The 23,589-nt window shown below is 38.0% G+C and overlaps 2 protein-coding genes across 3 annotated transcripts; both read left to right on the plus strand.

Annotated features, from left to right (window-relative positions):
- Positions 1–265: 265 nt before the first annotated feature.
- On the plus strand, positions 266–15,615 carry LOC127800101 (O-fucosyltransferase 7). 2 transcript variants are annotated; one of them, XM_052334532.1, is made up of 12 exons: positions 266–749; positions 1,177–1,275; positions 1,523–1,622; positions 1,719–1,786; positions 12,080–12,168; positions 12,258–12,438; positions 12,529–12,657; positions 12,744–12,877; positions 13,010–13,223; positions 14,064–14,248; positions 14,360–14,455; positions 15,047–15,615. In XM_052334532.1, the coding sequence occupies exons 1-12, from the start codon at positions 603–605 to the stop codon at positions 15,198–15,200; spliced, it is 1,596 nt and encodes a 531-aa protein (XP_052190492.1). In that variant the 5' UTR covers positions 266–602; the 3' UTR covers positions 15,201–15,615. The 2 variants fall into 2 exon arrangements, with proteins under 2 accessions (XP_052190492.1, XP_052190493.1); XM_052334533.1 differs by lacking the exon at positions 266–749 and having other exon boundaries at positions 1,178–1,275; positions 1,514–1,622.
- A 1,069-nt stretch (positions 15,616–16,684) lies between these two features.
- LOC127799455 (thylakoid lumenal 29 kDa protein, chloroplastic) lies at positions 16,685–23,296 on the plus strand. The gene is made up of 11 exons (XM_052333495.1): positions 16,685–16,968; positions 17,082–17,168; positions 17,969–18,053; positions 18,143–18,177; positions 18,312–18,377; positions 18,475–18,515; positions 20,387–20,517; positions 21,175–21,281; positions 21,895–22,032; positions 22,620–22,754; positions 23,017–23,296. Exons 1-11 carry the CDS (start codon positions 16,849–16,851, stop codon positions 23,125–23,127), a joined length of 1,056 nt encoding a protein of 351 aa, XP_052189455.1. The 5' UTR covers positions 16,685–16,848; the 3' UTR covers positions 23,128–23,296.
- The last annotated feature ends 293 nt before the right edge of the window (positions 23,297–23,589 follow it).

Below are 23,589 nucleotides of genomic sequence, written 5' to 3' on the forward strand. Positions count from 1 at the left end.
TAATGACACTTGGTTCTCACAGTTTCCATTGAACCTTACTTTAGGGTAATTTGGTTAATTAATGAGAGCAAGCAATAATTTGAGTATTTTATAGTTATACCCTAAATTATTTTAGTTGACACACGGGATACGATTTAAGTTGGCTGTTTTCAGGATTGACATTAAAAATCATGAAAATTCTCACAATTTAACTTAAAAAAAGCATGTAGAAAATTGTAAATTGATGCGGATGATGACTATCAATCATCATAGCCCATAAGCGCAATGTTTATCTTTGTCTCTCTTTCATGAAAGCTGAAAGCTGACAGCTGAGCCCAATTGGTGTAATTTCACGCCTCATTTGTTACCGTGCTCTTGGGCAATTATAAATGCTTCTTCTTTTCCCTTTCCTTCACAAAACTGATCCAACCAAAGTTCAGTCACAAGACTCGCAAGAAGAAGGAATCAAGGCAGCCGACTGGGTTTGCTTTAGACAGAGAAAGAGAAGCCCATACATATCATATACTTGCATATAAATATATATATATATATAGAGAGAGAGAGAGAGAGAGAGAGAGAGAGGGTTCTTCTTTCAGAGAGAGAAAGATAAATAGAAAGAGGAGATGCAGAGGCGGAGGTGGAAGACGCTGGGACTACTGAGGAGGTTACTAACGTGCGCCATAGGTTCAATAGGCCTACTGGCCCTTCTCTATGCCCACCTACGCCCTTCCCGAGTCCCCAAGTTGCCAGACTCTTACAAGCTATCAATGGTGACCCTACAATCTTTTTCTTCTTCGTCTTCAACTGATTGCAAATGTTGTCTGGTTCTTGGGTTTCAATTTCTTAGAGTGACTCCCCTCGATTTCACTTTCATCCATTTTTTCTGGAATAACTGTTCTGGGTCTGGAAAATCTTGAACTCGAAAAAAGATTTTTTTTTTTTTTTTGGGTCTGTGCAAGAATTAGTGGACTGGGCTAATGTGGTTTTTGATTATTGATTCTTTCGGCTTTTGGGGTTTTTGAGTTCTTTGAATCTTATATATCAATCAATGCATCAAGGTTACCTTTTTTAGGTTATTGTTCGTTAACGCAATAGCAGAGGGTGTTCTTCTTTTAGTGTTACGACATCTTATATTATATAGTGGGTTGGTTGTGAAATGAGATTGTTTATTCGTATGGGTTTGGTTCAATTTTAAAGCAACAAGAAATCGGGTACCAAAAATTGGGAGGAGAGACAAGCTGGAAGCTGGAACTGGCGCCGCCCCATCTGTTAAGAACACCTCTCCCTGCTCACAAGGTTTTGTGCTTATCTTAGTATTTATGCCATTATGCCTCCTGATTTGTTTCTGATATCCCATTTTAAGCAATTGAGTTCTTGAGAATTTTCTCTTTACTCAGTCATCAAGAGGCTGGCTGTGTTAATCTAATCTGCTATCTTGTGCAAGTTGAGTGTCATTGATGTAATGACATTATTTATTTTTTGTCTATTTTTTGGTACATTATAGTCAGACATCTTTCTTATTTCACTCAGTTAGACTTGACAGGTGAATGGTGCCAGTGGGATTGAGGATCTAGATAAGCTGTGGAAGCGACCCCCAAACCGGGACTATTTGCCCTGCGTGCAGCCAAGTTCAACCTACAATAGTAAGGAAGTTGTGGTTTCTGTTTCTAGTTTGCTATATGGAACTCATTGGTAACTGTTATTCCTTTATTTATGTGTTAATGATTTTGTTTGTTCAGTGCCTGAAGAGTCTCAAGGTTACCTCCTTGTTCATGCAAATGGAGGACTTAATCAGATGCGAGCTGGGGTCTGCGTCCTATCTGTCTCTCTACTGTAAATTTTTTTATCAAGCCAGCTCTATTTTATCTTTTGCCATGCTCCTCATACATGTTTGTATTTTTGTTTCTGCTGCTTCACTGATAAGTTAAAGGATTACATCAACTCAGAAGGATAGATGTACTGGTAATCTGTCAGGGTTTGGAGCAATATTCTTTTGTCAAAGAAGTATGAGACTATAGGAACATGGCTGAAATCCTTTATGCCATTTGTATTTAATGGAGTTAATACAGGTTTCTGTTTTTGGGTAAAAAAATCCTATACATTGTCAGGGTCTCAGCCTGACAAGGGTAATTTTCCTCATGTGAGGGGAATTGGGGTTGGGTTTGAGAGAGAAAGAGAGAATGAGAGAGGGAGAAACGAGAGGGGAAGGATGAACAGAGAGAAATTGAGAGATAGAGAGAACTGAAAGTTTATCAAAATATGCATTGATATCCTTTATTGAGAGGGAAAGCCTCTTATATAGGTCCCTCCTCATTGGCAGGTTCAACTGTTACAACCGCCTACTGCCCTCAACCATTTATCTCCCCCCAGCTCCTACTGTTATTTGGTTACAACCATCCAACTGTAGTTAACAACTTCCTGTTACAACTATCCTCTACTTGATACAACCTCCCATACATTGTTTAACCCCCCTAACTACCCTTAACCACCGTAGGGTCTTGACAATTACTCCCTGGTTCAGAACTCTTGTCCTCAAGGAAGCGAAAGGAGCCCGGCTGTTTGCGGAAATTGCTGCAACAAGTCAGGGAGGTACTCCCAAGTATTATTGTCGGGGTGGAGATGCGTCCACTGCACTAACACCTGGGTAATAGGGGTGCCATGCCAGTAGATCACCCTCTTATCTAGTATCAAGGCTGGTTCCAACTGAGGAAAAGATTTGGAACCAAAGTTGGGCAACGTAGAAGAAACCTACTGTGTGCCAATCGATTTCTTGAGCAATGATACATGAAAAACCGGATGAATATGAGAACTAGATGGTAGCTGTAACTGATAAGCAGTGGATCCAAACTTGGCCACAATCGGAAAAGGCCCAAAGAACTTAGGGCTCAACTTGGAAATTGGACTATTAGTGAGGGCTTGCTGGTGAGTATGTCTTAACTTCAAGTAAACCAAATCTCCAACAGAAAAATCCCGCTCACTGCGGCGGAGATCAGCAAATTGCTTCATCCGATGCTGGGCGGAAGGCTGAAGCCAACTCCCTCCGAAGGATCTGCAGCACCTCCTGCTGCTGCTGGAGGAATTCGTCCACCGCAGCTACTGACGATGAAGACATAGTGGCAGGCAAATAAGAGGGCTTGGAGCCATATAGGGCCTGAAACAGGGACATCTTAATAGAGGTGTGATAACAAGAATTATACCACCATTGCACTAAAGAAAGCCATTTGTGCCACTGACAGGGATGAGTTAGACAAAGGCAGCACAAGTAATTCTCAAGGCACTGGTTTACCCTCTCCGTTTGACCATCCGTTTCCGGATGGTAGGCGGTAGACATATGTAAGCTAACTCCCAATGACTTAAATAATTCCTGCCACATGAAACTAGAAAAAATCTTGTCCCGGTCTGAGACAATAGTCCTCGGCACCCTATGCAAACTGATGATCTGATCCGAAAATATTTGGGCCACTTCTTGAGCCGTAAAGGGATGAGAGAGGCCTATAAAGTGGGCAAATTTAGTAAATCGATCCACAACCACCAGCACACAATTTTTACCTTCTGACCGTGGTAACCCCTCTACAAAATCTATGGACAACAGCTCCAGGCCTGTTCCGGACACTCCAGAGGCTGCAACAAACCAGGGGTCACCACCGATTCATGCTTACATCTTTGGCACACATCACATGACAGCACAGAGTCCTGTACTGTCCTCTTAAGACCAGGCCAATAGAACAGTTGCTTGACCTTATGGTAGGTGCTCCGAATCCCTGAATGCCCCCTACCAATGAGCCATGTGGAGCTTGTAAAATTTTGGACTTTAGCTGAGCACAGTCTGCAATCACAATTCGCCCAAGAAATCTCATCAACCCACCTGAAATAGAATACCCCGGCTTACTAGATGGGTCAGGCAATAACTGCTCCGACTCCAACACTGCTTGCATCCGTCTCCAATACAAAGGGTTGACTGAAATCGGGTAAGGCCAAAACCGAAACCTCACTCATAGTGTTTTTCAGCTGCTGAAACACCTCTTCCACCTGTGCATTCCACTGAAAATTATCTTTTTTTAACAGCTCTGTTAGCTGCTTACTTATGATCCCATAGTTGTGCACAAAGCATTGATAATATCTTATCAACCCCAAGAACCCATGCACCGCCTTAACCGTTGTAGGCTTAGGCCAATTCTGCATAGCTGCCACTTTGTTTGGGTCCGTACTTACCCCTTGAGCAGAGATGATGTGGCCTAAATACTCCACCTGCCATTGGACAAAAGCACATTTTGACTTCTTTACATATAGTTGGTTAAACCTAAGGATCTCAAATGCAGTCCGGAGATGGATGAGATGTTGGTCGAAAGATGGGCTGTAAATCAGTATGTCATTGAACTCATAATGCCCATGGTGTGTCCGAAATGTAGTTTTGTGAATGTCTTCGGATTTCATATGGATTTGGTGATAACTAGCCAGCAAGTCTAGTTTCAAAAAGATGGCTGCATGCTTGAGTTCATCTAGGAGGTCTTCTATTATTGGTATAGGGAATTTGTTTTTAATGGTTATTGATAGACGGTAATCAATTCAAAAATGCCACGAACTGTCTTTCTTTTTAACGAGAAGGATGGGAGAAGCGAATGGGCTGTGGCTAGGCTAAATAATAGACTGCTGTAACATTTCCTTAACAAAATTTTCTATTTCAGTCTTTTGCTTGGGTGGATATCTATAGGAACGGACATTGACGGGTTCCGAATTAGGTTTGAGAGGTATAGCATGGTCGAATGCACGTTTAGGAGGTAGGGATGAGGGTTCTACAAAGAGATCCTTAAATTCTTCCAACAATTTATGTAAAGAGTCAGATTCATGTACCTACCATAGTGGTTGGCCTGGGCTACTGACTGTCACCGATAGCTGGCCATCTTGCACTGGCACCTCCTCCCCCTCTGTGGCTTGTAATGAAAACAAGTGTGCCACCTGGTTGATCCTTGATTTCAGCAGCTTTCCCCTTGATTTCAGCAGCTTTCCCAGCCTTTTTCCCTTGATGAGTTTGCATGCCCCACTGTCCAAACTCCCACTCAAAGTCACTGCCCTTCCATCCCTTGTGATAGTCTTATTAAAATCAAAGCTGATGGAACTACTTGTCCGCATCCAATCGACTCCCAATACCACATCACATCCTCCCAACTTTAATAGCCTTAAGTCTGTCAAGAATATTTCACCCTGCATTTCCCAACAAAAATTTATGCAGGCCAATTTGCTCACCATCTTTTCTCTATTCGCCACTTTTACTGTCAACTGCTGTACATTAGTTGCTGTGCATCCCAATCTCTTTGCTGTCTTTTCATCTAGGAAGCCATGAGTGCTTCCGCTATCAATCAAGATCATGAACTTGTGATTCCTCGCCCGCCCTTCCACTTTAATCATTTTCCTATTCACCAAACCCCTTAATGCATGTAGGGATATCTCCCCATCCCCTTCTTCAGCCTCCATAACCTCTTCCTCCTCTATCACTTCCTCAGCTGTTAGTACTTCTTCGTCTCCTTCCAACATTAACAATTGTTTTCTGCATTGGTGGCCCGGTACATATCTTTCTCCGCATTTATAGCGTAGACCAGCCTGCCTTTGCTGCTCCAGTGTTCCTGACCTGCCCCCCAACGACTGATTTCCCCCAGCATTGGCGGTACCATACTGTTTTTCGCCATGGGGCCCGCCTTCACTGCCTCCTTAACACCCCAATGGTTAAAAACCACCTGGTTACTCTGAAAGGAAAACTTTTGTTTTCTTATTAGGGTCTCTACCATCATTTCTTTCAGCCGAGCTCCTGCTGCTACCTCTCTGACCGTTTTTGGCTGTTGCATCTTCACTGTTGGCCTTAATTCATTATTCAGCCCACTTATGAAACTTGAAACAAAGTAGGCTTCGCTTGATCTCAGATTTAATGTGCACATCACAAACTTGAGTTCTTCAAATTTTTCCAGGCATTGCTGCACTGCCCCCACTTCTTCAGCTTGTTGAATTCTTCCACAACGTCTGCCAAATTTCGGGCTCCAAATCTTGTACAGAAATCCTCCACGGATCGGGACCAGTTGTTGCCTTCTTGCGACTTGTACCAATCTTGAAACCAAGAATTGACAATGTTGTTCAAATATGCCGCTGCCAACATTATCTTCTGCTCTTCCGGGGTTTGATAGATGCTGAATAGTTTTTCACACCTCCAAACCCACCATCGCGGGTTCTGTCCTTCAAACATCGACACGTCCAGCTTGGGCATCAGAAATTGGGGAAGGTATGAGACTGATGGCGCCACTGACCTCCAACGGCCTTCTTAGCCGTTCGCGACTCCCTTTGCCTCCATGGTTGGCGTGACTGATCTCCCCCAGCCCATCTTCATTGGCAGGTTCAACTGGTACAACCACCTACTGCCCTCAACCGTCTAACTCCCCCCAGCTCCTACTGTTATTTTGTTACAACCATCCAACTATCCTCTACTTGCCCTCAAATGCCTACTGTGATTTTGTTAATAGCTTCCTGTTACAACTATCCTCTACTTGTTACAACCTCCCATACATTGTTTAACCCCCCTAACTACCCTTAACCACCGTAGGGTCCTGACGTACATTAGGTGATGTTAACTGGTTAAAATATCAAGCCTTTTCTCCTTTACACAATGGAATAGTTCCCAGGTCAGCTATGTAACTGATGCCAAAGGTTGCATGAAACAAATGGTGCTTTTCTTATTTTACATGTACATCATGAAATGTTATTTTTTCCTTATTCTTGCATTTCAGGGGCACTGACCCCAATTCTTCCTCTGTGAGTAGTGAGATCACTGAGATGAAAATGTCCCTACGACTAGGATGAATATGGTTGGAAATGAACATCCTCTTTCACAGGAGGAATACTATGTCTTGTTGCATAATTAACTTGTTTTTTCAAATTAGTGGAACTTCTATGCATTGGTGGAATGGGGGCATGGATAGGGCCCTGAAGTTCAAATTTTACCTTAGCCTATAGTATTTTTGAGAATTGTAGAAGAAACCATGTATTAGCCCCTGCAGAATTTGAGAAATTTTTTCTTAGCTGCGCCAAAACTTAAGATAGTTTATGTTGTCCCCTTCTATACAAACATCTTGTATTTGCCATTGCTTCCATGTTTTTGCAATATGCTAATTTATCAAACTCAAGGGCTTCAGGGTCCCGGTTTTGAATCAAATCAATATTCACCAACTTTTCATGAGTTTGGTTCTGTGATCCAATCCAACATTTAGAACCAGTTTACTCCCAGTATTCATTATAGGAGAAGACTTAGATGCTGTAAGTTTGACCGATTTGACTCAAACCAACCTTGAAGAACTTTTTGTGAGTTCAGTTCTATTGTTGCAAGATATGGCATGGTCTTATCCAACATATAGAAACAGTTTGATCCCATTAGTCATTATAGTAGATAAATCAGATGTTGTAAGTCTGACTGATTTGGACTCAAACCAATCTAGAATAACTTTTTGTGCGTTTGGTTCTATTGTTGCAAGATACGGCATGATCTAATCCAACATCTGCCAGTTTGATCCCAGTAGTTATTATAGCAGATGACCTAGATGCTGCAAGTTTGAGATGGTTTGACCTTCATATAGAAATAGAACCAAAGAAGAAGAGAGAAGAGAGGGCACAGGAAGAGAAGAGAGAGAAAGAGCTCAATAATAAATATTATATATTCATCAACTATTAATCCAATAACATATCAAGCTTTAATCCCCACTAGATGGGATCAACTATATGAATTATAGCTCGTCAATTTTTTCTATCTATCAACCAGTAGTCCAGATCTAAATAATTCATACAGTTGAGATATTTGAAAACTCAAATTCCTACCAAGTTAGAATCCTAATTGAACTAGAAAATAAAAACATGACATTTTTTAATATCCCTATTAAACTAGGAATCTAACGTGAAGTACAAATCAAAATCCTTGTATCTCCAAAAATCCTACATGTCTAAATAAAACCCTACATATCTAGAATTACAAAATTCTGAAACAATTAAAAATTCTTGATCTCCACATTCTTCTCAGTTGAACAGAACTCTCTTCCAGGAAGTTAAAATAATGCTTTCATTTTGAGTTACCCTGGATTTGACAAAATAGAACCTCTTCAAAATTTGAGTGGTGAATTTTGACACTCCAATGCTTGTGAGATAAATCTGGAAGGAATAACAATCTATTCAAGAATTTCCTTGCATCTCCCAGGAAAACTGCACTTTTTCACTATGGAGGAGTATTTCTCCAAGCTTCTTAATTAATGTGGAGAAACAAATATTATGTTGGTGCATCTTGATAATTCTGAAAAATATAAAAATTACATGTTCCATAGCTGTATTTGCTAGAAAGAAATGAAGTAAGCCATGAAAAAGAAGAATAGTAAAATTGTTGGACCAAGTAATGTCCTTTTAGAATTATGAAAATGCATGAGTGAGGAAGACATTTTATGGTTAACAAAATTATTTAATGTAAGCCATAAATCGAAGAAAATGTTTAACAAGTAGAGAAAAAACATCCTAGTATGAGATTTACTAGAACAAATGAGACATTTAAAGTTATAACAGTTACAAAGAAATTCATTTATGTCACGACCCAAGGGTAGTTAGAAGGGCCCTAATGTAATTAGTTTCCTTTGTTTATTAGGAGCTATTTCTATTATTTTGTTACAGCACATGGGGCTGTTATTCTAGATGTTTCTTTCAGTTGTATAGCCTATAAATAGGCTCAAGTATGTAGAGAAAGGCATGCTGAAATAATATAGTGAACTCATATTTTCCCTCCTTACTTTTTCCCTCTCATTATTCCTAGTTCTCTTTCATTTCTCTTGATTTCTGCTCTATATCTCCCTCCAATTCTTCTCCGTTTCTCTCCCGAATCCTTCCCAATTCCTTCCTAGACCCTAGCTAAACCCTAGGGTCATGACAATTTAGTGAGTCATACTTTAAAATTTTGAGAAAGAGTGATTTAGCAAAGATTAAAAGGAGAAACTAAAAGAAAAATGATTTCCCCAATGTACATGACACCCCGCCTGCGAGGTTTAGAGGAAGGTCATATTTGCAGACCCTTACCCTTCTTTTGTGAAGAGACTATTTCTTTTACTGAAACCCATGACCAACTAGTCACAAAGGAGCCACTCTACCATTGCCACCCAAGCTTGTCCTCAAGAGCAACTGATATCTTTGAAAATTTATTAGTTTTATGCTTGATAGGTTAACAATGAAAGCCATCTACTTACTAAGGTACATAATGAAAAAAAAAATATAGTTATTAACCAAAATATGGTGATCTCCTAGGCAAATCTTCTGAAAGTGAACGATTTCAGGGAAGAAAAGGGTTCGTTCAAAATGCTTATGTATGGGTTATTAAAGACACGTCTAATGAAGTAGACAACAGATTAGGACTTATAAATGGGATATTGAGATTTTTTTTCATTTATAACGGGATTGCATCAAAGATTTATGCTAAATCCTACCATTTTCTCTAGTGATGGATGAACTGACTAAGCACATTCAAGTGGAGGTGTGTTGGTGTAGGTTATTTATAGATATGAATTAGCATGTCATGTTATGCAGGATGCCTTAGAATTCAAAGTCTTTAACTTGAGCAAATCAAAAGCCAAATATTTAAAATGCAACGTTAGAAAAAATAGAAGTGTGGATGATGATCTGAAAATAATTGAAGATGAAACTATTATAAGAAAAGATTGGTTTTTCTATCTTGGATCAATTGTTTAAAAATAAAGGGAGATTAGTGAAAAAATATTACTTGTAGAATCAAAATTAGACGGTTAAGGTGAAGAAATGCTTATGATGTTTTATGTAATTGTATAAACCTTTTGAAGCTAGAAGGGATTGGGAGGTTAAGTATCAACATGTGCAAAATATAAGCATAATTGAGACAAAAATGTAACAGTGATATACGTCTATATAAAAAAAGACATAATTATAAACAAGATTATCTGTAATAAGGTTGGACTGGCACTTATTGAAGATAAAATGTGCAAGGCGGGATTGAGTTTGAACATGGGAGCAGAGAACTAATAGATGCACTCATGAAGAGAGTTCATGAGATGGAAGAAATTTGTAACAAAAGAGTAGAGGCTTTATGAAAACTTGGTGAGAAATGCTTAGGCATAACATTGGATGTAAGAGTTTTACAAAAGATAGATAAGTTTATTGATAGAGGTAATTAGGGAGCTAGAATGCATGTACTCTACTCCACCTGGTGATATTAAGGCTTGACGGTGGTGTTATACTGATTTTCTTGCCACTGGATCTGTTTTTGGCTGGAGCACAAGCTGATGCTTGTTGTCACAATTATGGTCGGGTTAAAATAGGGGTAAGGTTCCCCTTGATACTCGACTGGTTTGATTCAATTGGTTTATGTCTTAAAAGGACTCAAGCCTAATGAATCGTGAAGGGTTTTGAAAAACATATGGATTACTTTGGGCTGGGTTTGAAGGTGGCTACAGGTCTACAGTGTCAAAAACACTGCCTCTCAATTGTCCTTTTCATGGCCAACAGATGGAAGAATCCTAGACGGGCCGCTGGAATGAGGATAAGTGGACGAGAAAGTTAAGAAACCCAGAAGAGTGAGAAAGAGAAGAGAGAGGATAGTATGACTAACAAAACTTGTGAGATTTAATTATATTTTTCCTTGAAGCTTTTTGAAATTTATGGATGCTAAATAAAGTGTCTAAGAGTCAAATGTCAGTGTGATAGTCGAAGTTTTCTAGATTTTGTTTCTGGCAGTTTCTTAAGCAAACTGCCCAATTGACCTTATATGGTCATTGGTTGGTCTTCAGTTGACTTGGGAGGATCCGGTTGATCAGAGTTGGATTTTGGATTCAGTAGTCAACCTCACAATTGACTGCAATATGAAAGTTGATGTTTGGCATAGCTCAGAGCAGTCAACTAGGATAGTTGACCATCACCCAAGCTGTTGAGATTCTGATTATTGGAATTGGCAGTTGATCTTACTCCCATTGCCCCAGTTTTTTGTTTTACATTTTGGCTTCGAGAGTCAGGTTGAGAGTTGCCTATCAAGGATAGCAGTCAATCTTTTTGGGATTCTATCTTTGATTAAATTTGATTTTCTTGTCTAATTCGATCCGTCAGTCAACAGTCACCCAACAGCTTGTTTCCCGTGTGTTTTGTCTTTCTGCAAGTTGTCATTTTCAAGCTTGTACTTCAATAGAATCGTTGGGGATGGCTAAAATAAGGCGATAAGCTATAAATATGCCCTCCTAAAGAACGAGTTGAATACCTTGTATAGTGGATGTAGGTGTGTGACACTGGACCACTATAAACTTCTTGTTTTTTTATTTTTTTCTTTTCGGCAGCTTGATTGATAAAATATAGGCCATAGAATTGCAATTAAATATAACCAAAGAAATTACCAAAAGTTAAAATTTGTCAAAGCTTTTTTATAGACTCAATTCCCACAAGTAGGAGAATAGAAGATTAAGAAACCAAGGGAAAGAGATGGAAATATTCAGTAATCAATAATCTCAATTTGAATAATTCCTGCTCTCGCAAGCTATGTATAATTAAATAAAAAAAGAATATATAATGTTCCTAAGCCTCACAAAACTGGGAATCTAATCTAATGTACCAATCAAGAACATAAAGTTCTTAACCTCTAAAACTCCTAAATAACTAAAATATGAGATAACTAGAATTATAAAATTCTAAAATGATTCAAACTCTTGTTCTTCATCAATTTTTGATTTAGTTGAGCCAATTCATGGATTTAGATGTTAGGTAAATCCATTTCCCAATTTTAGTTTTTCCTGTAACATGCTCATTCCATTTATTTTGGTACCTTTTTCTGGCCTTTGCAAGTAATTGCCCCAACATTAGAGTATGAATAGTCTAAAAACATGAACTTGTTCTGTTTCTCTGTCAATTATTGTTGATTATGTATACTGTAACAATTTGCAATACTGCAATCTGTGATACCGCCATAAACATGCAGAAAACAGAACTGCCATGTCTTTCTTCTACATTTCATCTCTATCACTGTATCATGCAGTTCTCAGTACAGCTATTATGTGCAGCTAAGGAATTGTCTTATGACTTGCAGATATGTGACATGGTTGCTGTTTCTCATATCATAAATGCCACACTTGTAATTCCAGAACTTGATAAACGCTCATTTTGGCAGGACATCAGGTACCATTTCCCAATTTCATGCTTTTACATTTTCATCTACATTTGTGCATGCTTGATGCTATTCTGAACATTACATGTTCAACATGCAGCAACTTTTCTGATGTATTTGATGAAGATCATTTTATTACTTCCTTGGCTAATGATGTTAAAGTCATTAAAAAACTACCTAAGGAACTGGCAAACGCTACCAGAGCAATTAAGCACTTTAGGAGCTGGTCTGGTATTGATTATTACCAGAATGAGATTGCTAGCTTGTGGGAAGATTATCAGGTATTTGGACCACCTGAGCATTCAATTGAAATATTAAACCTATAGGCTATAGAAAGATAGCTGACATTTGAAATTTCATAAAATTTGTAGCTTATTCGAGCAGCTAAGTCTGATTCTCGACTGGCAAACAATAATCTGCCTCCAGACATTCAGAAGCTGCGCTGTCGTGCTTGTTATGAAGCGCTGCGCTTTTCACCACCAATTGAAGCCATGGGAAAAGTAGCATTTCAAATAAATAACCTTGACTGTTAAGAGTGATTATATCTATGTAGGCATTAATGCAGAATTATTATCTCATGTTGTAGTTGTTGGTGGATCGAATGAGGTCTTATGGTCCATATATTGCATTGCATTTACGTTATGAAAAGGACATGCTTGCCTTTAGTGGGTGCACACATGATTTATCCCCAGAGGAAGCTGATGAACTGAAGATAATCAGGTGGGTTCGTAAAAGATCTGTCTACAGGTTTACATACAATAATTAGTCATCTGTTGCATTGACTGCACTGTTTTTAATGGTTGTTCTATCTTCTTTCGACTTCCATTTCATGTTTTTATTTTGAACTTGTAGGGAGAACACTGCATATTGGAAAGTAAAAGATATCAATTCCACAGAACAAAGAGCCAAAGGGTTCTGCCCTTTGACTCCAAAGGAGGTTGGCATATTCCTCACTGCTATGGGATTCCCATCAAAAACCCCCATATATATTGCTGCTGGAGAGATATATGGTGGAGATTCTCGTATGGCTGATTTGCGACTGCGCTATCCCCTTCTAATGGATAAGGTATGCTGTGAAATCATCCATTTGTTTGATGATTTCCTTTAATTTCTCTGACAGATTAAATTGTAGCGTTTAATGTTAATGATATCTTTTTCAGCTTGAAGGGGAAACTTTAAGGGCCTTGCACATGTGTAAATCTAGAAGAAACATATAATGTGCCAAGTATGATCTGGCATGAATGTGACTGATCCTGGACCCAGAAAAAGAGAACTAGAAATTAATGGTGGCTTTGTGTCGTAAGCTGGTAATCCATGCAATGTGGGAATTTCTTTCCATGTTCTTAATCTACCCTGTTGGTTTTACACATGTAGAGAGACAGTAGGATCTGCATGATGCTACACTATAGGGACAACCACCAATGCTGAGCAATATCATACTATTTGTTATTAGTAATAGTGGGCTGAGGGATACCATGGTATGTCTCACCTCAAAGACTGCAAGATTAAAACAGCATACTTACTTAAGTCTGTTGGAGGGAATTAACAAGAAAAACATCTGAAGCAAGTGGGAGCAATTCAGAAGGGACGTAATCTTATGCTGATTCTGGTTTCCACTTCTTTCATTATTTTGGAGTAGTGGATGTGGCTTGGAAGTAATAAGGGCTTGGGTTTAGATGATTTCATTCATATTATAGCACAGTGACCATCTTTTATTATCTTCTGAACTTGAAAGTTTTAATTGAGGGGTCAAAACCCCACAGGTATAACATGGATTACCTTTTATAAATGAGGACCACTTGCTAGTTGGTCAAACCTACTTAAAACAGACACTTCCTCATTGTAGAGTTTATTTTCTTCTAATAATCATTTATTTGTTTTGTCATTGCCACCATCACTTTTGCAGGAAAAACTAGCATCGGCAGAGGAGATAGAGCCTTTTGTCAATTATGCATCTCAAATGGCTGCTCTAGACTACATTGTGTCAGTTGAGAGTGATATATTTATTCCCTCGTACTCTGGAAATATGGCGAGGGCAGTTGAGGGTCATCGTCGTTTCTTGGGACATAGGAAGACCATTTCTCCTGACAGGCAAGAGAACAAGTTTTTGGAGCATGTGTACAGGTTTCAGTAAGATGTATGTATTGGTCATTCTCTCTGCAGTTCTGATATTATTTCAATTTTTCCTCCCTTTGTCTTCAGGAAAGCCCTTGTCCACCTTTTTGACAAAATAGAGAGGGGCACCCTGAGAGAAGGCAAAAAACTTTCCACTCGTGTTATTGAAATCCACAGGAGACGGTATGTGAATGTGAAAATTATTATAATGTTATGCATTTATACGAAATAATGATCAATGACATCTAGGTGTGCTGTCCTGATTCCAATTATTAGATTGGATGTCTATGGGCTTAATATAAATGCCAAGTCTTTTCTCATGTATTACCCTTGTTCATAGTTGGAGAGAAGCATAATAAAATTCTACAAGCATGAATATTTGTAGGAGAGTTGAGTTTCCATGTTGTATAGATTGGTTTCACAATAGCAGATATGTGATGGAACATGCGTATATCAATTATTTTCATTTACTGCCATCTTATGGAACTTTTTCATATGAAAGTTGTGTTGGAACTTTATATCATTATTCTCTCGCCAGATGGCTGCTCTGAGAACGGCATCTTGTATAAAACTTGTCACATTGTTCATTTGCATAGAAGTCGAATTGATATTTGCAGGAATCTACAAAGCGTGCGTGAATATTACCCTTTGTTCATGGGAAATTTGGGGCATTTGATCATTATATGGAATTGTTCCAACTTCATTATGTCAAATCCCTTATAGTGATGTTGGTTCCTAAATTTGCTCACTGCTTCCTTTTGGTTAATTGTACAGGCAAGGTTCTCCAAGGAAGAGAAAGGGCCCCATTTCCGGTACAAAAGGCATGGATCGGTTTCGATCCGAAGAAGCATTTTATGTGAACCCTTTGCCTGATTGTTTATGTCAGAAGGAAACAGCAAATTTCAACACTTCTGTCAGCATCAGGTAGATCAGAGTGAGTAGCTGAACAAGTACCATGCTGAAAATGAACTCAAACCAGCAGATTGGTGGCAATGTTCCTTCCTTATAATTTATTGAAGCCCAAGAAGCTGCCGCCGCCATTAATGGAGTTTCAGGTTGCTGACAGCCTTCATCTGAGAGCTGGCTCCTTCTATGCTTGTGTAGGTAAAATAAGATGAGGCATTGTGGTAGAAAGATGAGTGGTTTTGCTGGAACAAGGCTTCTCCTCCAATTCTTAAAAAAGGATAATTAGAACCCAGAAGGGATGGAGGTGGAGATTCAATGGGGATACAGTTACTGCGTTAGTGTCGTTTTTACACTAACATGATCTGTTGATGCATGTATCAAAGTCCTGGGCATCCATTGGAATAAAATAGAAAGAATTCATTCTTTTCGCTTCTCAACTTAGTGTATTTTGTGGTGTTTTATTTTAAAGTTAAAAAGAATATTTTATAAGATAACTTTGTATGGTGGTTATGGCATGCAAAGTTCGGGGAGTTAAAAGATTTTAAGTTAAATGTATGATTAAATAAGAAAAGATAAAATTAAAAATAAGATGATTTATAATAATATTTAAATATTTTTTATTAAAAATAAGATTTGTAAAATATAATAAAGATAATTTAGTTATGAGAAGGAAGAAGATTAATATAGACTATTATATAAAGGGTGAGTAGAATGAAATAATTATCTAGCAATAAAATTAAAGAGGAATATAAAAAAAATGAAAAGGCTCAGCAAGAGACATTTAATGTATGATTAAGAGTTATAGGAGTTTTATAAAAAATAATGTTATTGATAAAAATGATTGACAAATTAAAATTAATATAACTGACTACACATTGTGAAATAAAGATTTAAATTATTGTTGTAATAAAATTAATTGTTCAACCATCGTATAAGTAAAATGTTATTACTTTTATCTCACGTATTAAAATTAATTATTACTAATATTGAATTAAATGTCCAGGGAAATGATAGTGAGATAATTTAGAAATAAATTAATTGTTACTAATATTAAATTAAAAGTCTAATGAAATGATAGTGAGGTAATTTAGAAGTAAATTAATTGTTACTAATATTAAATTAAACATCCAGTGAAATGATAGTGAGATAATTTAGAAGTAGAGACGGAGGGATATTTGTTTAATATGATTAATTTTTTTTCATTATTTAATTTGAAATTAATTGTTAAATAGAACTACTAATAGTGAACTTTAGATCTTAATGTGAAATAGATGAAAATCTCATCGCATTTAGAGCCCCACAGCTGCCGCATATTCATCCCATCTTCGCCATGATCTCTAGATAATGTGAAATTGAAATGCCTTGCAAATTTGGTGGTTAAAACTGACAATGGCCCGGCCCGTTTGATTGTGTAATGAATCTTCTAATCGGGTTCAGATCTAAATTCAGAAGCCTCGGGAACCAGACACATGGAACCAGCTGAAACCCAACTTTTCTGTTCCAGGATGGATAAGGATAACACATAATCAGCAACTCAATCCCACTCTCCACACACACACGGTTACTTCATAATCTTCTTCCTGTTTCTCTAAACCCAACAATAAAAGGAAAAAGGGCCTCTTTCTCTCTCTCCCACATTTGAATTTTCAAGAGAGAAAGACGACCCAGAAATGGTGATGGTGTCTTTCATCTCAACTGTCCCTTCTTTTCGTGCATTTGCTCCTCTTCAGTCTCCTTCCTTTGCCACCTGCAGTAGATCTCTTGCTGCCTGTAGATACCCCTTTCATGGTGTAAGTCCAGTCCTTGCTCTTCTACTATACACATTTGTGCTTTCTGTATGTTTATATCAAGTAACTTCTTCCTGTCTTGTTAACATATTTTCAAAAATTGTATGTGAAATCAGACTACAATTTGCTGTAAGATTGAAGGTGATGAGGATCAATTTGGTCGAAGGGAGATTCTAAAATGCTTCGGGGCGACCATTGGAATCGTAAGACCAAATACATTCTTTTCTCCCTGCTTGATTTATGGCTTATGTAAGTTGCTATTAGTAAACCCCTGTCTTCTCTTTCGAATATTTAGTTTAGTTAGGCTCAAAAAAAGGATGAAGTCCTGGAAATGGATAGTATGGCCAAGTTCCAAAAACTTGTTACCCGAGTGCGTCTCTGAAGATTGAAGATGTTGTATTTGAATTTGGGGCCAGTTAGAAGATAGTGAATTCAGTCAGTAGGAGATAATGAAGCTTGATCATGATGAAACAAATAGTTACGGTAAATGCCATACCCAAATTCACGAACATTGGTTTTCTTCCTAACATTACAAAGATTAACAATATTAATCATAGAATGGCAACAAATGCATGTGTGCAACCATATTAACTTGCAGATTACTTTCTAAAAAAAGTAAATTGGGATTTCCTGTGCAACTTGAACATCATATACCATGCCATAAAACTAATAGTATTCCTACGGTACATTGCATAATGTTTATTAATTCATGTAGCTTGTGCACCAATTGGAGCTTAATTTCCAGTTTGGTTCGAATCTACCTTATGTGGTACATACATGGATAATGGACTCCAAAATCAAGAACGTTTCTGAGGAAAATAATCCTGGGAAGAAGGATCATAACTTGAGTAATCTCAAACAATGGAAATCGCAATGTATGCTTTTTCAATCATTCAAACTTTTCAAATGAATGTTTTTATCCATAAATGCATATCTAGATAAATACAATTCCTTGAGTTGGGGTTATGTGATGATGAGTTTCTGCCAGTTCTTGTCTCCATAGGGAGTCATAGCAAGCTCCAGCTCATTTGTTGAAGAGGCTAATGCTGCTGATCTAATACAACGCAGACAACGATCTGAATTTCAGTGTAAAGTCTTGATCTTGAAACAATAAATTTCTTTCTTTCCATTATTTTTTTGGTGTCTATTGAATTGCATTATGTGTTTTCTGCAACAGCAAAAGTAAAGGGGACCCTTTCTACAGCTATAAAGGTAAATCCCACCATCATTAGTCATGAGATTGACCTTGATGTATTACATATTTAGACCTGCTTTTTGCTGAATTAATTTTTTTTTCAGATTTCTACCTGCAATCCTGTTATTTACAAGTCCTATCTCTATTACAGGGAAACACAGATCTTGTTCCATCCATATTAACTTTAGCACTGAATGATGCTATGACTTATGATAAGGTGACAAAGACTTTACCTGTTCATGCTGAAAATAGAATTTTCTATCATTTGTATATGTCAGAAAAGTTGACTTGTTTCTAATTAATTAATGTTGTAGGCTACAAAATCTGGAGGCCCAAATGGTTCTATACGGTTCAGGTACTTAAAAACATGTATCATTACAATGCAGAAGTAAAGTTTTTTAACAAAGGCATATAGATCATCTACATGCCATGATCAAAAAGGAGATCCCTGTGCCATCAGTAAATACACCATATGATGCCAAATCAAATTTCTTACCAAAAATAGGCTGTTTTAAGATTATAAAGAAATGCCTACAATATACAACAGCAATGAAGCAAAAGCATGTTAAAATTACAAGCTTAGTTGAAAATAAAAATGTGTATTAATTATCACAGAATAATCAGAATTACATTCTGAAAGAAAACCTTCCAGCCCCAAGCTGACTCAAATATCATGTCCTAGAATTTTGTTCCTGCTGATTTGAGGATTTCAAATGCCAATTTGCAACAACCCAATATTCTATTGTCATGTATGATAAGCAGACAGAGGATTCTTTGTTGAGGGGAGCCAGTGGGCTAATGGGAGCTTCAGAACATATGGTAGGCTCTTGATTTAGAGCAAGCCCTCAATCAACCACTCTCAGTGGAATATAGTGTGGAATCAATCAGAGGTTAGCGGGCAGAGGGATGCTTTATGAAAATCACAGTTGGCATTTTGCATGGAGACTGTAAGGAGTTTGGAAAGGAAAAATCTAGGCAGATGCCAAAGAGAGAAAGACTGATTAACTAGGAGACATCTCAATTTACTATGGATCAAGTGAAGGCTTCAATTCTGTTCCAGGAAATTCTGTGCTACTCATAGATAAACAACCACTGTTTGTTGAGGTGTTAACCTAGATGGTTTACTCCATTAGCGAATCATTTGTTTCTGAAAGTGGGGTAGTGAAGATGATGGAGAAGGCAGTGGGCCAGTGGCATGTTGTCTCTTGAACTTATCAAACTTGTAAGAGACATGATATGTAGGTGGTAGATGATGATGTTTGAAGAACATTTTATATTTTGCAAACCCCTCAGATCAATGTCCCCTGGAGCAAGGAAAGGCGAGCATTAAATGAAACTCTTAACCTCCAATCCAGAAACCCTTGGAAGCCTAAGAAGGAGATACCTAGATTTGTTTTCTGACCTAGGTTGTTGGAGTAATCTCATAGATGGAGACTAACAATTATAGAGATCTTTGAGAGTACTGGTCCCACAGGGCTGACAGAGCATATACATAGACCTTATCTTCATATAGCAGAGAAGTACTGCAAATGGTGAGCAACTATATATGGGAGTAGAGCAATGGGCAAGTTCTGTTGGTGAGGCAAACCCGATGGTATATGAGCAGCCTCCATGGTGAGCACTCTCATGGAAAGGGAAGAGAGTTCTATTAGCTAGGTCATGAATGTGCTTCAATCATCTTTGCAGTCGGTGGACAACATAGAGAACTTGCTTTTCTGTGAGCCATGGGTGTGCCGCAACTTTACAGTGGGGAAGTTTAGAGATTGCCATCAGCCGGGCTAAGGGGGTGGCACAAGATTCTTATGGTTGTGGCCCATTTGTGCTTTGCTTAAGTGAGTCTTGAACCCTGTAATCTAGGGCCAGACTAAAATTGCAAATATCTTCATGTCACCTCAGAAAGTTGGCACAAAGAGTCACACATGGAATCTCAATCTCGTCTGAGAGCTTCTAGAGATATATGTTAAACATCCACAGATATTGAGATGACTGTGCCTGCCACCTGGGACATATGGCACATCTCCCACAATAAGCATCTTCAATGCATTAAAGGTGGATGAGTTGAGGCTATCTATGCAATTATTCTAAATTCTTAATTTTGTAGTGGGTTTTGGATCATGGGTTTAATACGTTCAGGATTCAAATTTTTCTTTATTTTGCATCTTTTGCATGACTGTTTAACTCCCTTTTTTTTCTCCTGAGATTACCCTATGTTTTTGTTGCTTGAAGCTCAGAGATTAGCAGACCAGAGAATAAGGGCCTCTCTGCAGCTTTGAGTTTAGTAGAGGAAGCAAAGAAGGAAATAGATTCATATTCCAAGGGAGGTCCTATTTCATTTGCAGATCTCATCCAATATGCAGGTCAGCATGTTGAGTTTATGATAAAGTTCATCCTCAATCTGGAATTAGGCATCACAACTCAGTAGAGTATATTCGTAATAGCAGATTAATGGGCTGCGAGCACTTTTGCATACTCATAAAACTAGCAGGGTTCAGTCAGAAAGTGTACTAGAATGTCATGAATAAACTTATCTAAGGGGTGGTTTGCTGTTATATCAATACTGATGATTTTATGGTCAACAGAATATTAGAAGACAAAACTATATGTTAAGACAAAAGCTCTATTCATCCTTTGCACTCTCTGGCCACTTTCTAATATGAGATGTCTCTATATTGTTCTGAAATAATATCATCACACCATCCTTCTCTATTTAAATGTGAAATTCAAGCTTTTGATGGTCTTACCACAAGCTTTGAGTACTGAAGACTTGGTTCCATAGTAGTTTACTAGCATATTTTGACTCACAAATTTCCATTTGAGATGGAACCAATTGCAGACTTAACAGCAGAAAATGAAACTGTGAACAAGGTAGTCTACTAAAACACTCGTCCAACAACGTTTTAAATTTCTACTAAGGAAAGTGAATTTATGCAAAAGTTTGTGAAAGAATGAATTTATTTGTTTTTTCTTATTTGGTGTTCGAAAGCTCCTGACCTAATTTTCTTCATATAATGCAGCACAAAGTGCTATAAAGTCTACCTTTCTTACTTCTGCCATCCGTAAATGTGGTGGGAATGAAGAGAAAGGAGCCTTACTGTATACTGCATATGGTTCAATTGGTCAGGTTGGTTTCTTCTGTATAAGATTAATTGTTCACAACATTAGTCTTCTTGTTCTGTGAACTATCGTCTTTCTTTTAGTTATTTTCATTCTTCTCTCCCTTCCCCACCATCAGCTGTTCTGTTGTCTTTGCAATTAACCTCCACTATTTTGCAGTTCTCCATCTCAAAGTTGGACCAATTTACGAACCCTGAAATTCAAAGATTTTTTTACATCTCTGGTAGAGTACAGATGTTTAGCGGCCGTGAAAAAACTAGGCTAGAATGTGAAACATTTCTTGTGTCAATTCCAGCTTTAAATTCTTATCACTGGGTTTTGGTAACTGAATAACATAGGTTATTGCATCATGTCAGTTGCTAAGACAGTGCCTCAGTTTTGAGTGTTCATTATCTTCCATCAAAAAATTCAATTGTTTAATTATTGAGGTTATTTAACATTTATACAAATATCAGTTTCTATTTCCAAACACTTTTAATACTTCTCCAGCTCTTTTATCATTTCTGTGTGTTTCCAAAACATTTTCATTTTTGAGTTAACTGAAATGATAGATTGAACTGTATGTTGATACTTGTGGGTGAAGTCTGACAAGCTGCATACAATTTTTTTGGTGCCCATAGTGGGGATTGTTTGATAAGCAATTTGGGAGGTCAGATACCGAAGAGACAGATCCAGAGGGAAGGATACCCCAGTGGGATAAAGCAAGTGTTCAGGAAATGAAAGACAAGTTCTCAGCTGTAGGATTCGGTCCTCGTCAGGTAATTTGTTCTATTATTGTGACATTGAAGTTGCATTTATTCCAGCACAGCATTCACACAGCGCACAAGAACTTAGGCACCGAAAATTGAAAACACTAGTTTCTCAAGAAACCCAGATCACAGTTGGATTTCATAACCAAAATGAAAGTAACTAAAACTGAAACTCTGAACTGGTGGGAACCATATCCATAAAAGCTTTTCTACAAGCAACAACTGCAGTATATTCAAACTTAGAACTGACCCAACTCTTCAAAGCTGGAGGCAACAAATGACATGGAATTACCATTTGGAAAAAAAATTTATAAATTGGTCATGCATTTTCAGAGTTAAGTTGTTTTCTGGTCTAAAATGTCCTTCTCTCCAAGATTCAGAAGCCAAGACATTGTTTCTGACAAGAATGGTTGGGATTTTACATTTCACAGCAATAGTACTTCAACTGCCATTGCCTTGGCTTTTATTTTGCCTTTTTTATTGTTAAATGATTGACTGAATGATGCCAAATCCATCTTACTAAGAACTCTTTTGAGTGATCCGCTAAAATGTTCATTAACCTTGTTGTCTTCTTTTTTTTTGTTTTTTCTTAACAGCTAGCCGTTATGTCTGCATTCTTGGGGCCCGATCAAGTGGCCACTGAGGCCCTACTGGCCACAGATCGAGATGTTGCTCCTTGGGTTGACAAATACCAAAGAAGCCGAGAAACAATCTCCCAAACTGACTACGAGGTCAGTTCCATTCTCTTATCTTCTTCCGGTAATTACAGCAGAAACTAGTGAAACTAGATAAGCAAATACCTAGCACGCTATTTTTGGAAGAGAAACAGAATATATGTTTGCAAAAAAGCAAGGGAAGGCAACGAACAAACACAACCCTCTTCCCACCGTCGCAAAGTGGGAAATCCCGTGCACTAGGACGCCCTATTTGTTTCGACAACCTTCTGCAAAAACCTTATTTGCTAAACTTTGCAATATTGGTTTGTGTTTTCAGGTTGATTTGATAACTGCCCTTACAAAATTGAGTTCTTTGGGCCAGCAAATCAATTATGAGGCATACACATATCCAGTTCGGAAGGTGGATTTGAGCAAGTTGAAACTGTAGGATGTTAATGGATTAGTAATTTTTACTCTCTTTGGCGGCTTCAAGGTTTGCAGAAGCTCATTTGGGATGATCAAATCAGAGATGCAGCAGTCACTTTATATTTAGGCTTTGTTTGGATAAGCGGCTTGACCTCTTATAAGCTAAATGAGCTATTAAACTTATTCGGTTATGTGTTTGGATTGTTAAGCTAAATAGCTTAAAAACTCTCATACCAACTTTTTCTAAAAGCTCTCCAGCCTCAGCTTTTCCAAAACGCTGCCTCAGCTTATTTGCGATGATCAAATTAAATGACGATTTTATCTTCATAATTTTAAATTATTTTCAACCATATCTCATCTTTATCCTTATCAACTGATCTCCCGCAACTAGACCCATTTTCGACTATCGTTGTCACCCCAGCTTATCACTGTCGCCATAGTCCCAGCCATTTGCATCTCACCCTCGCCATCGCCCCAACTTCTT

The sequence above is a fragment of the Diospyros lotus genome, chromosome 4 (genome assembly GCF_014633365.1).
Source record: "Diospyros lotus cultivar Yz01 chromosome 4, ASM1463336v1, whole genome shotgun sequence".
Lineage (NCBI taxonomy): Eukaryota > Viridiplantae > Streptophyta > Magnoliopsida > Ericales > Ebenaceae > Diospyros > Diospyros lotus.

Coding starts and splice junctions, on each gene's coding strand:
- LOC127799455 (XM_052333495.1), top strand. CDS start 16,849: ATGGTGATGGTGTCTTTCATCTCAACTGTCCCTTCTTTTCGTGCATTT. Junction 18,516..20,386: donor AATGGTTCTATACGGTTCAG/GTACTTAAAAAC, acceptor TGTTGCTTGAAG/CTCAGAGATTAGCAGACCAG. Junction 21,282..21,894: donor CATATGGTTCAATTGGTCAG/GTTGGTTTCTTC, acceptor TGGTGCCCATAG/TGGGGATTGTTTGATAAGCA.
- LOC127800101 (XM_052334532.1), top strand. CDS start 603: ATGCAGAGGCGGAGGTGGAAGACGCTGGGACTACTGAGGAGGTTACTA. Junction 750..1,176: donor ACTCTTACAAGCTATCAATG/GTGACCCTACAA, acceptor TCAATTTTAAAG/CAACAAGAAATCGGGTACCA. Junction 12,439..12,528: donor GCTTGTGGGAAGATTATCAG/GTATTTGGACCA, acceptor TAAAATTTGTAG/CTTATTCGAGCAGCTAAGTC.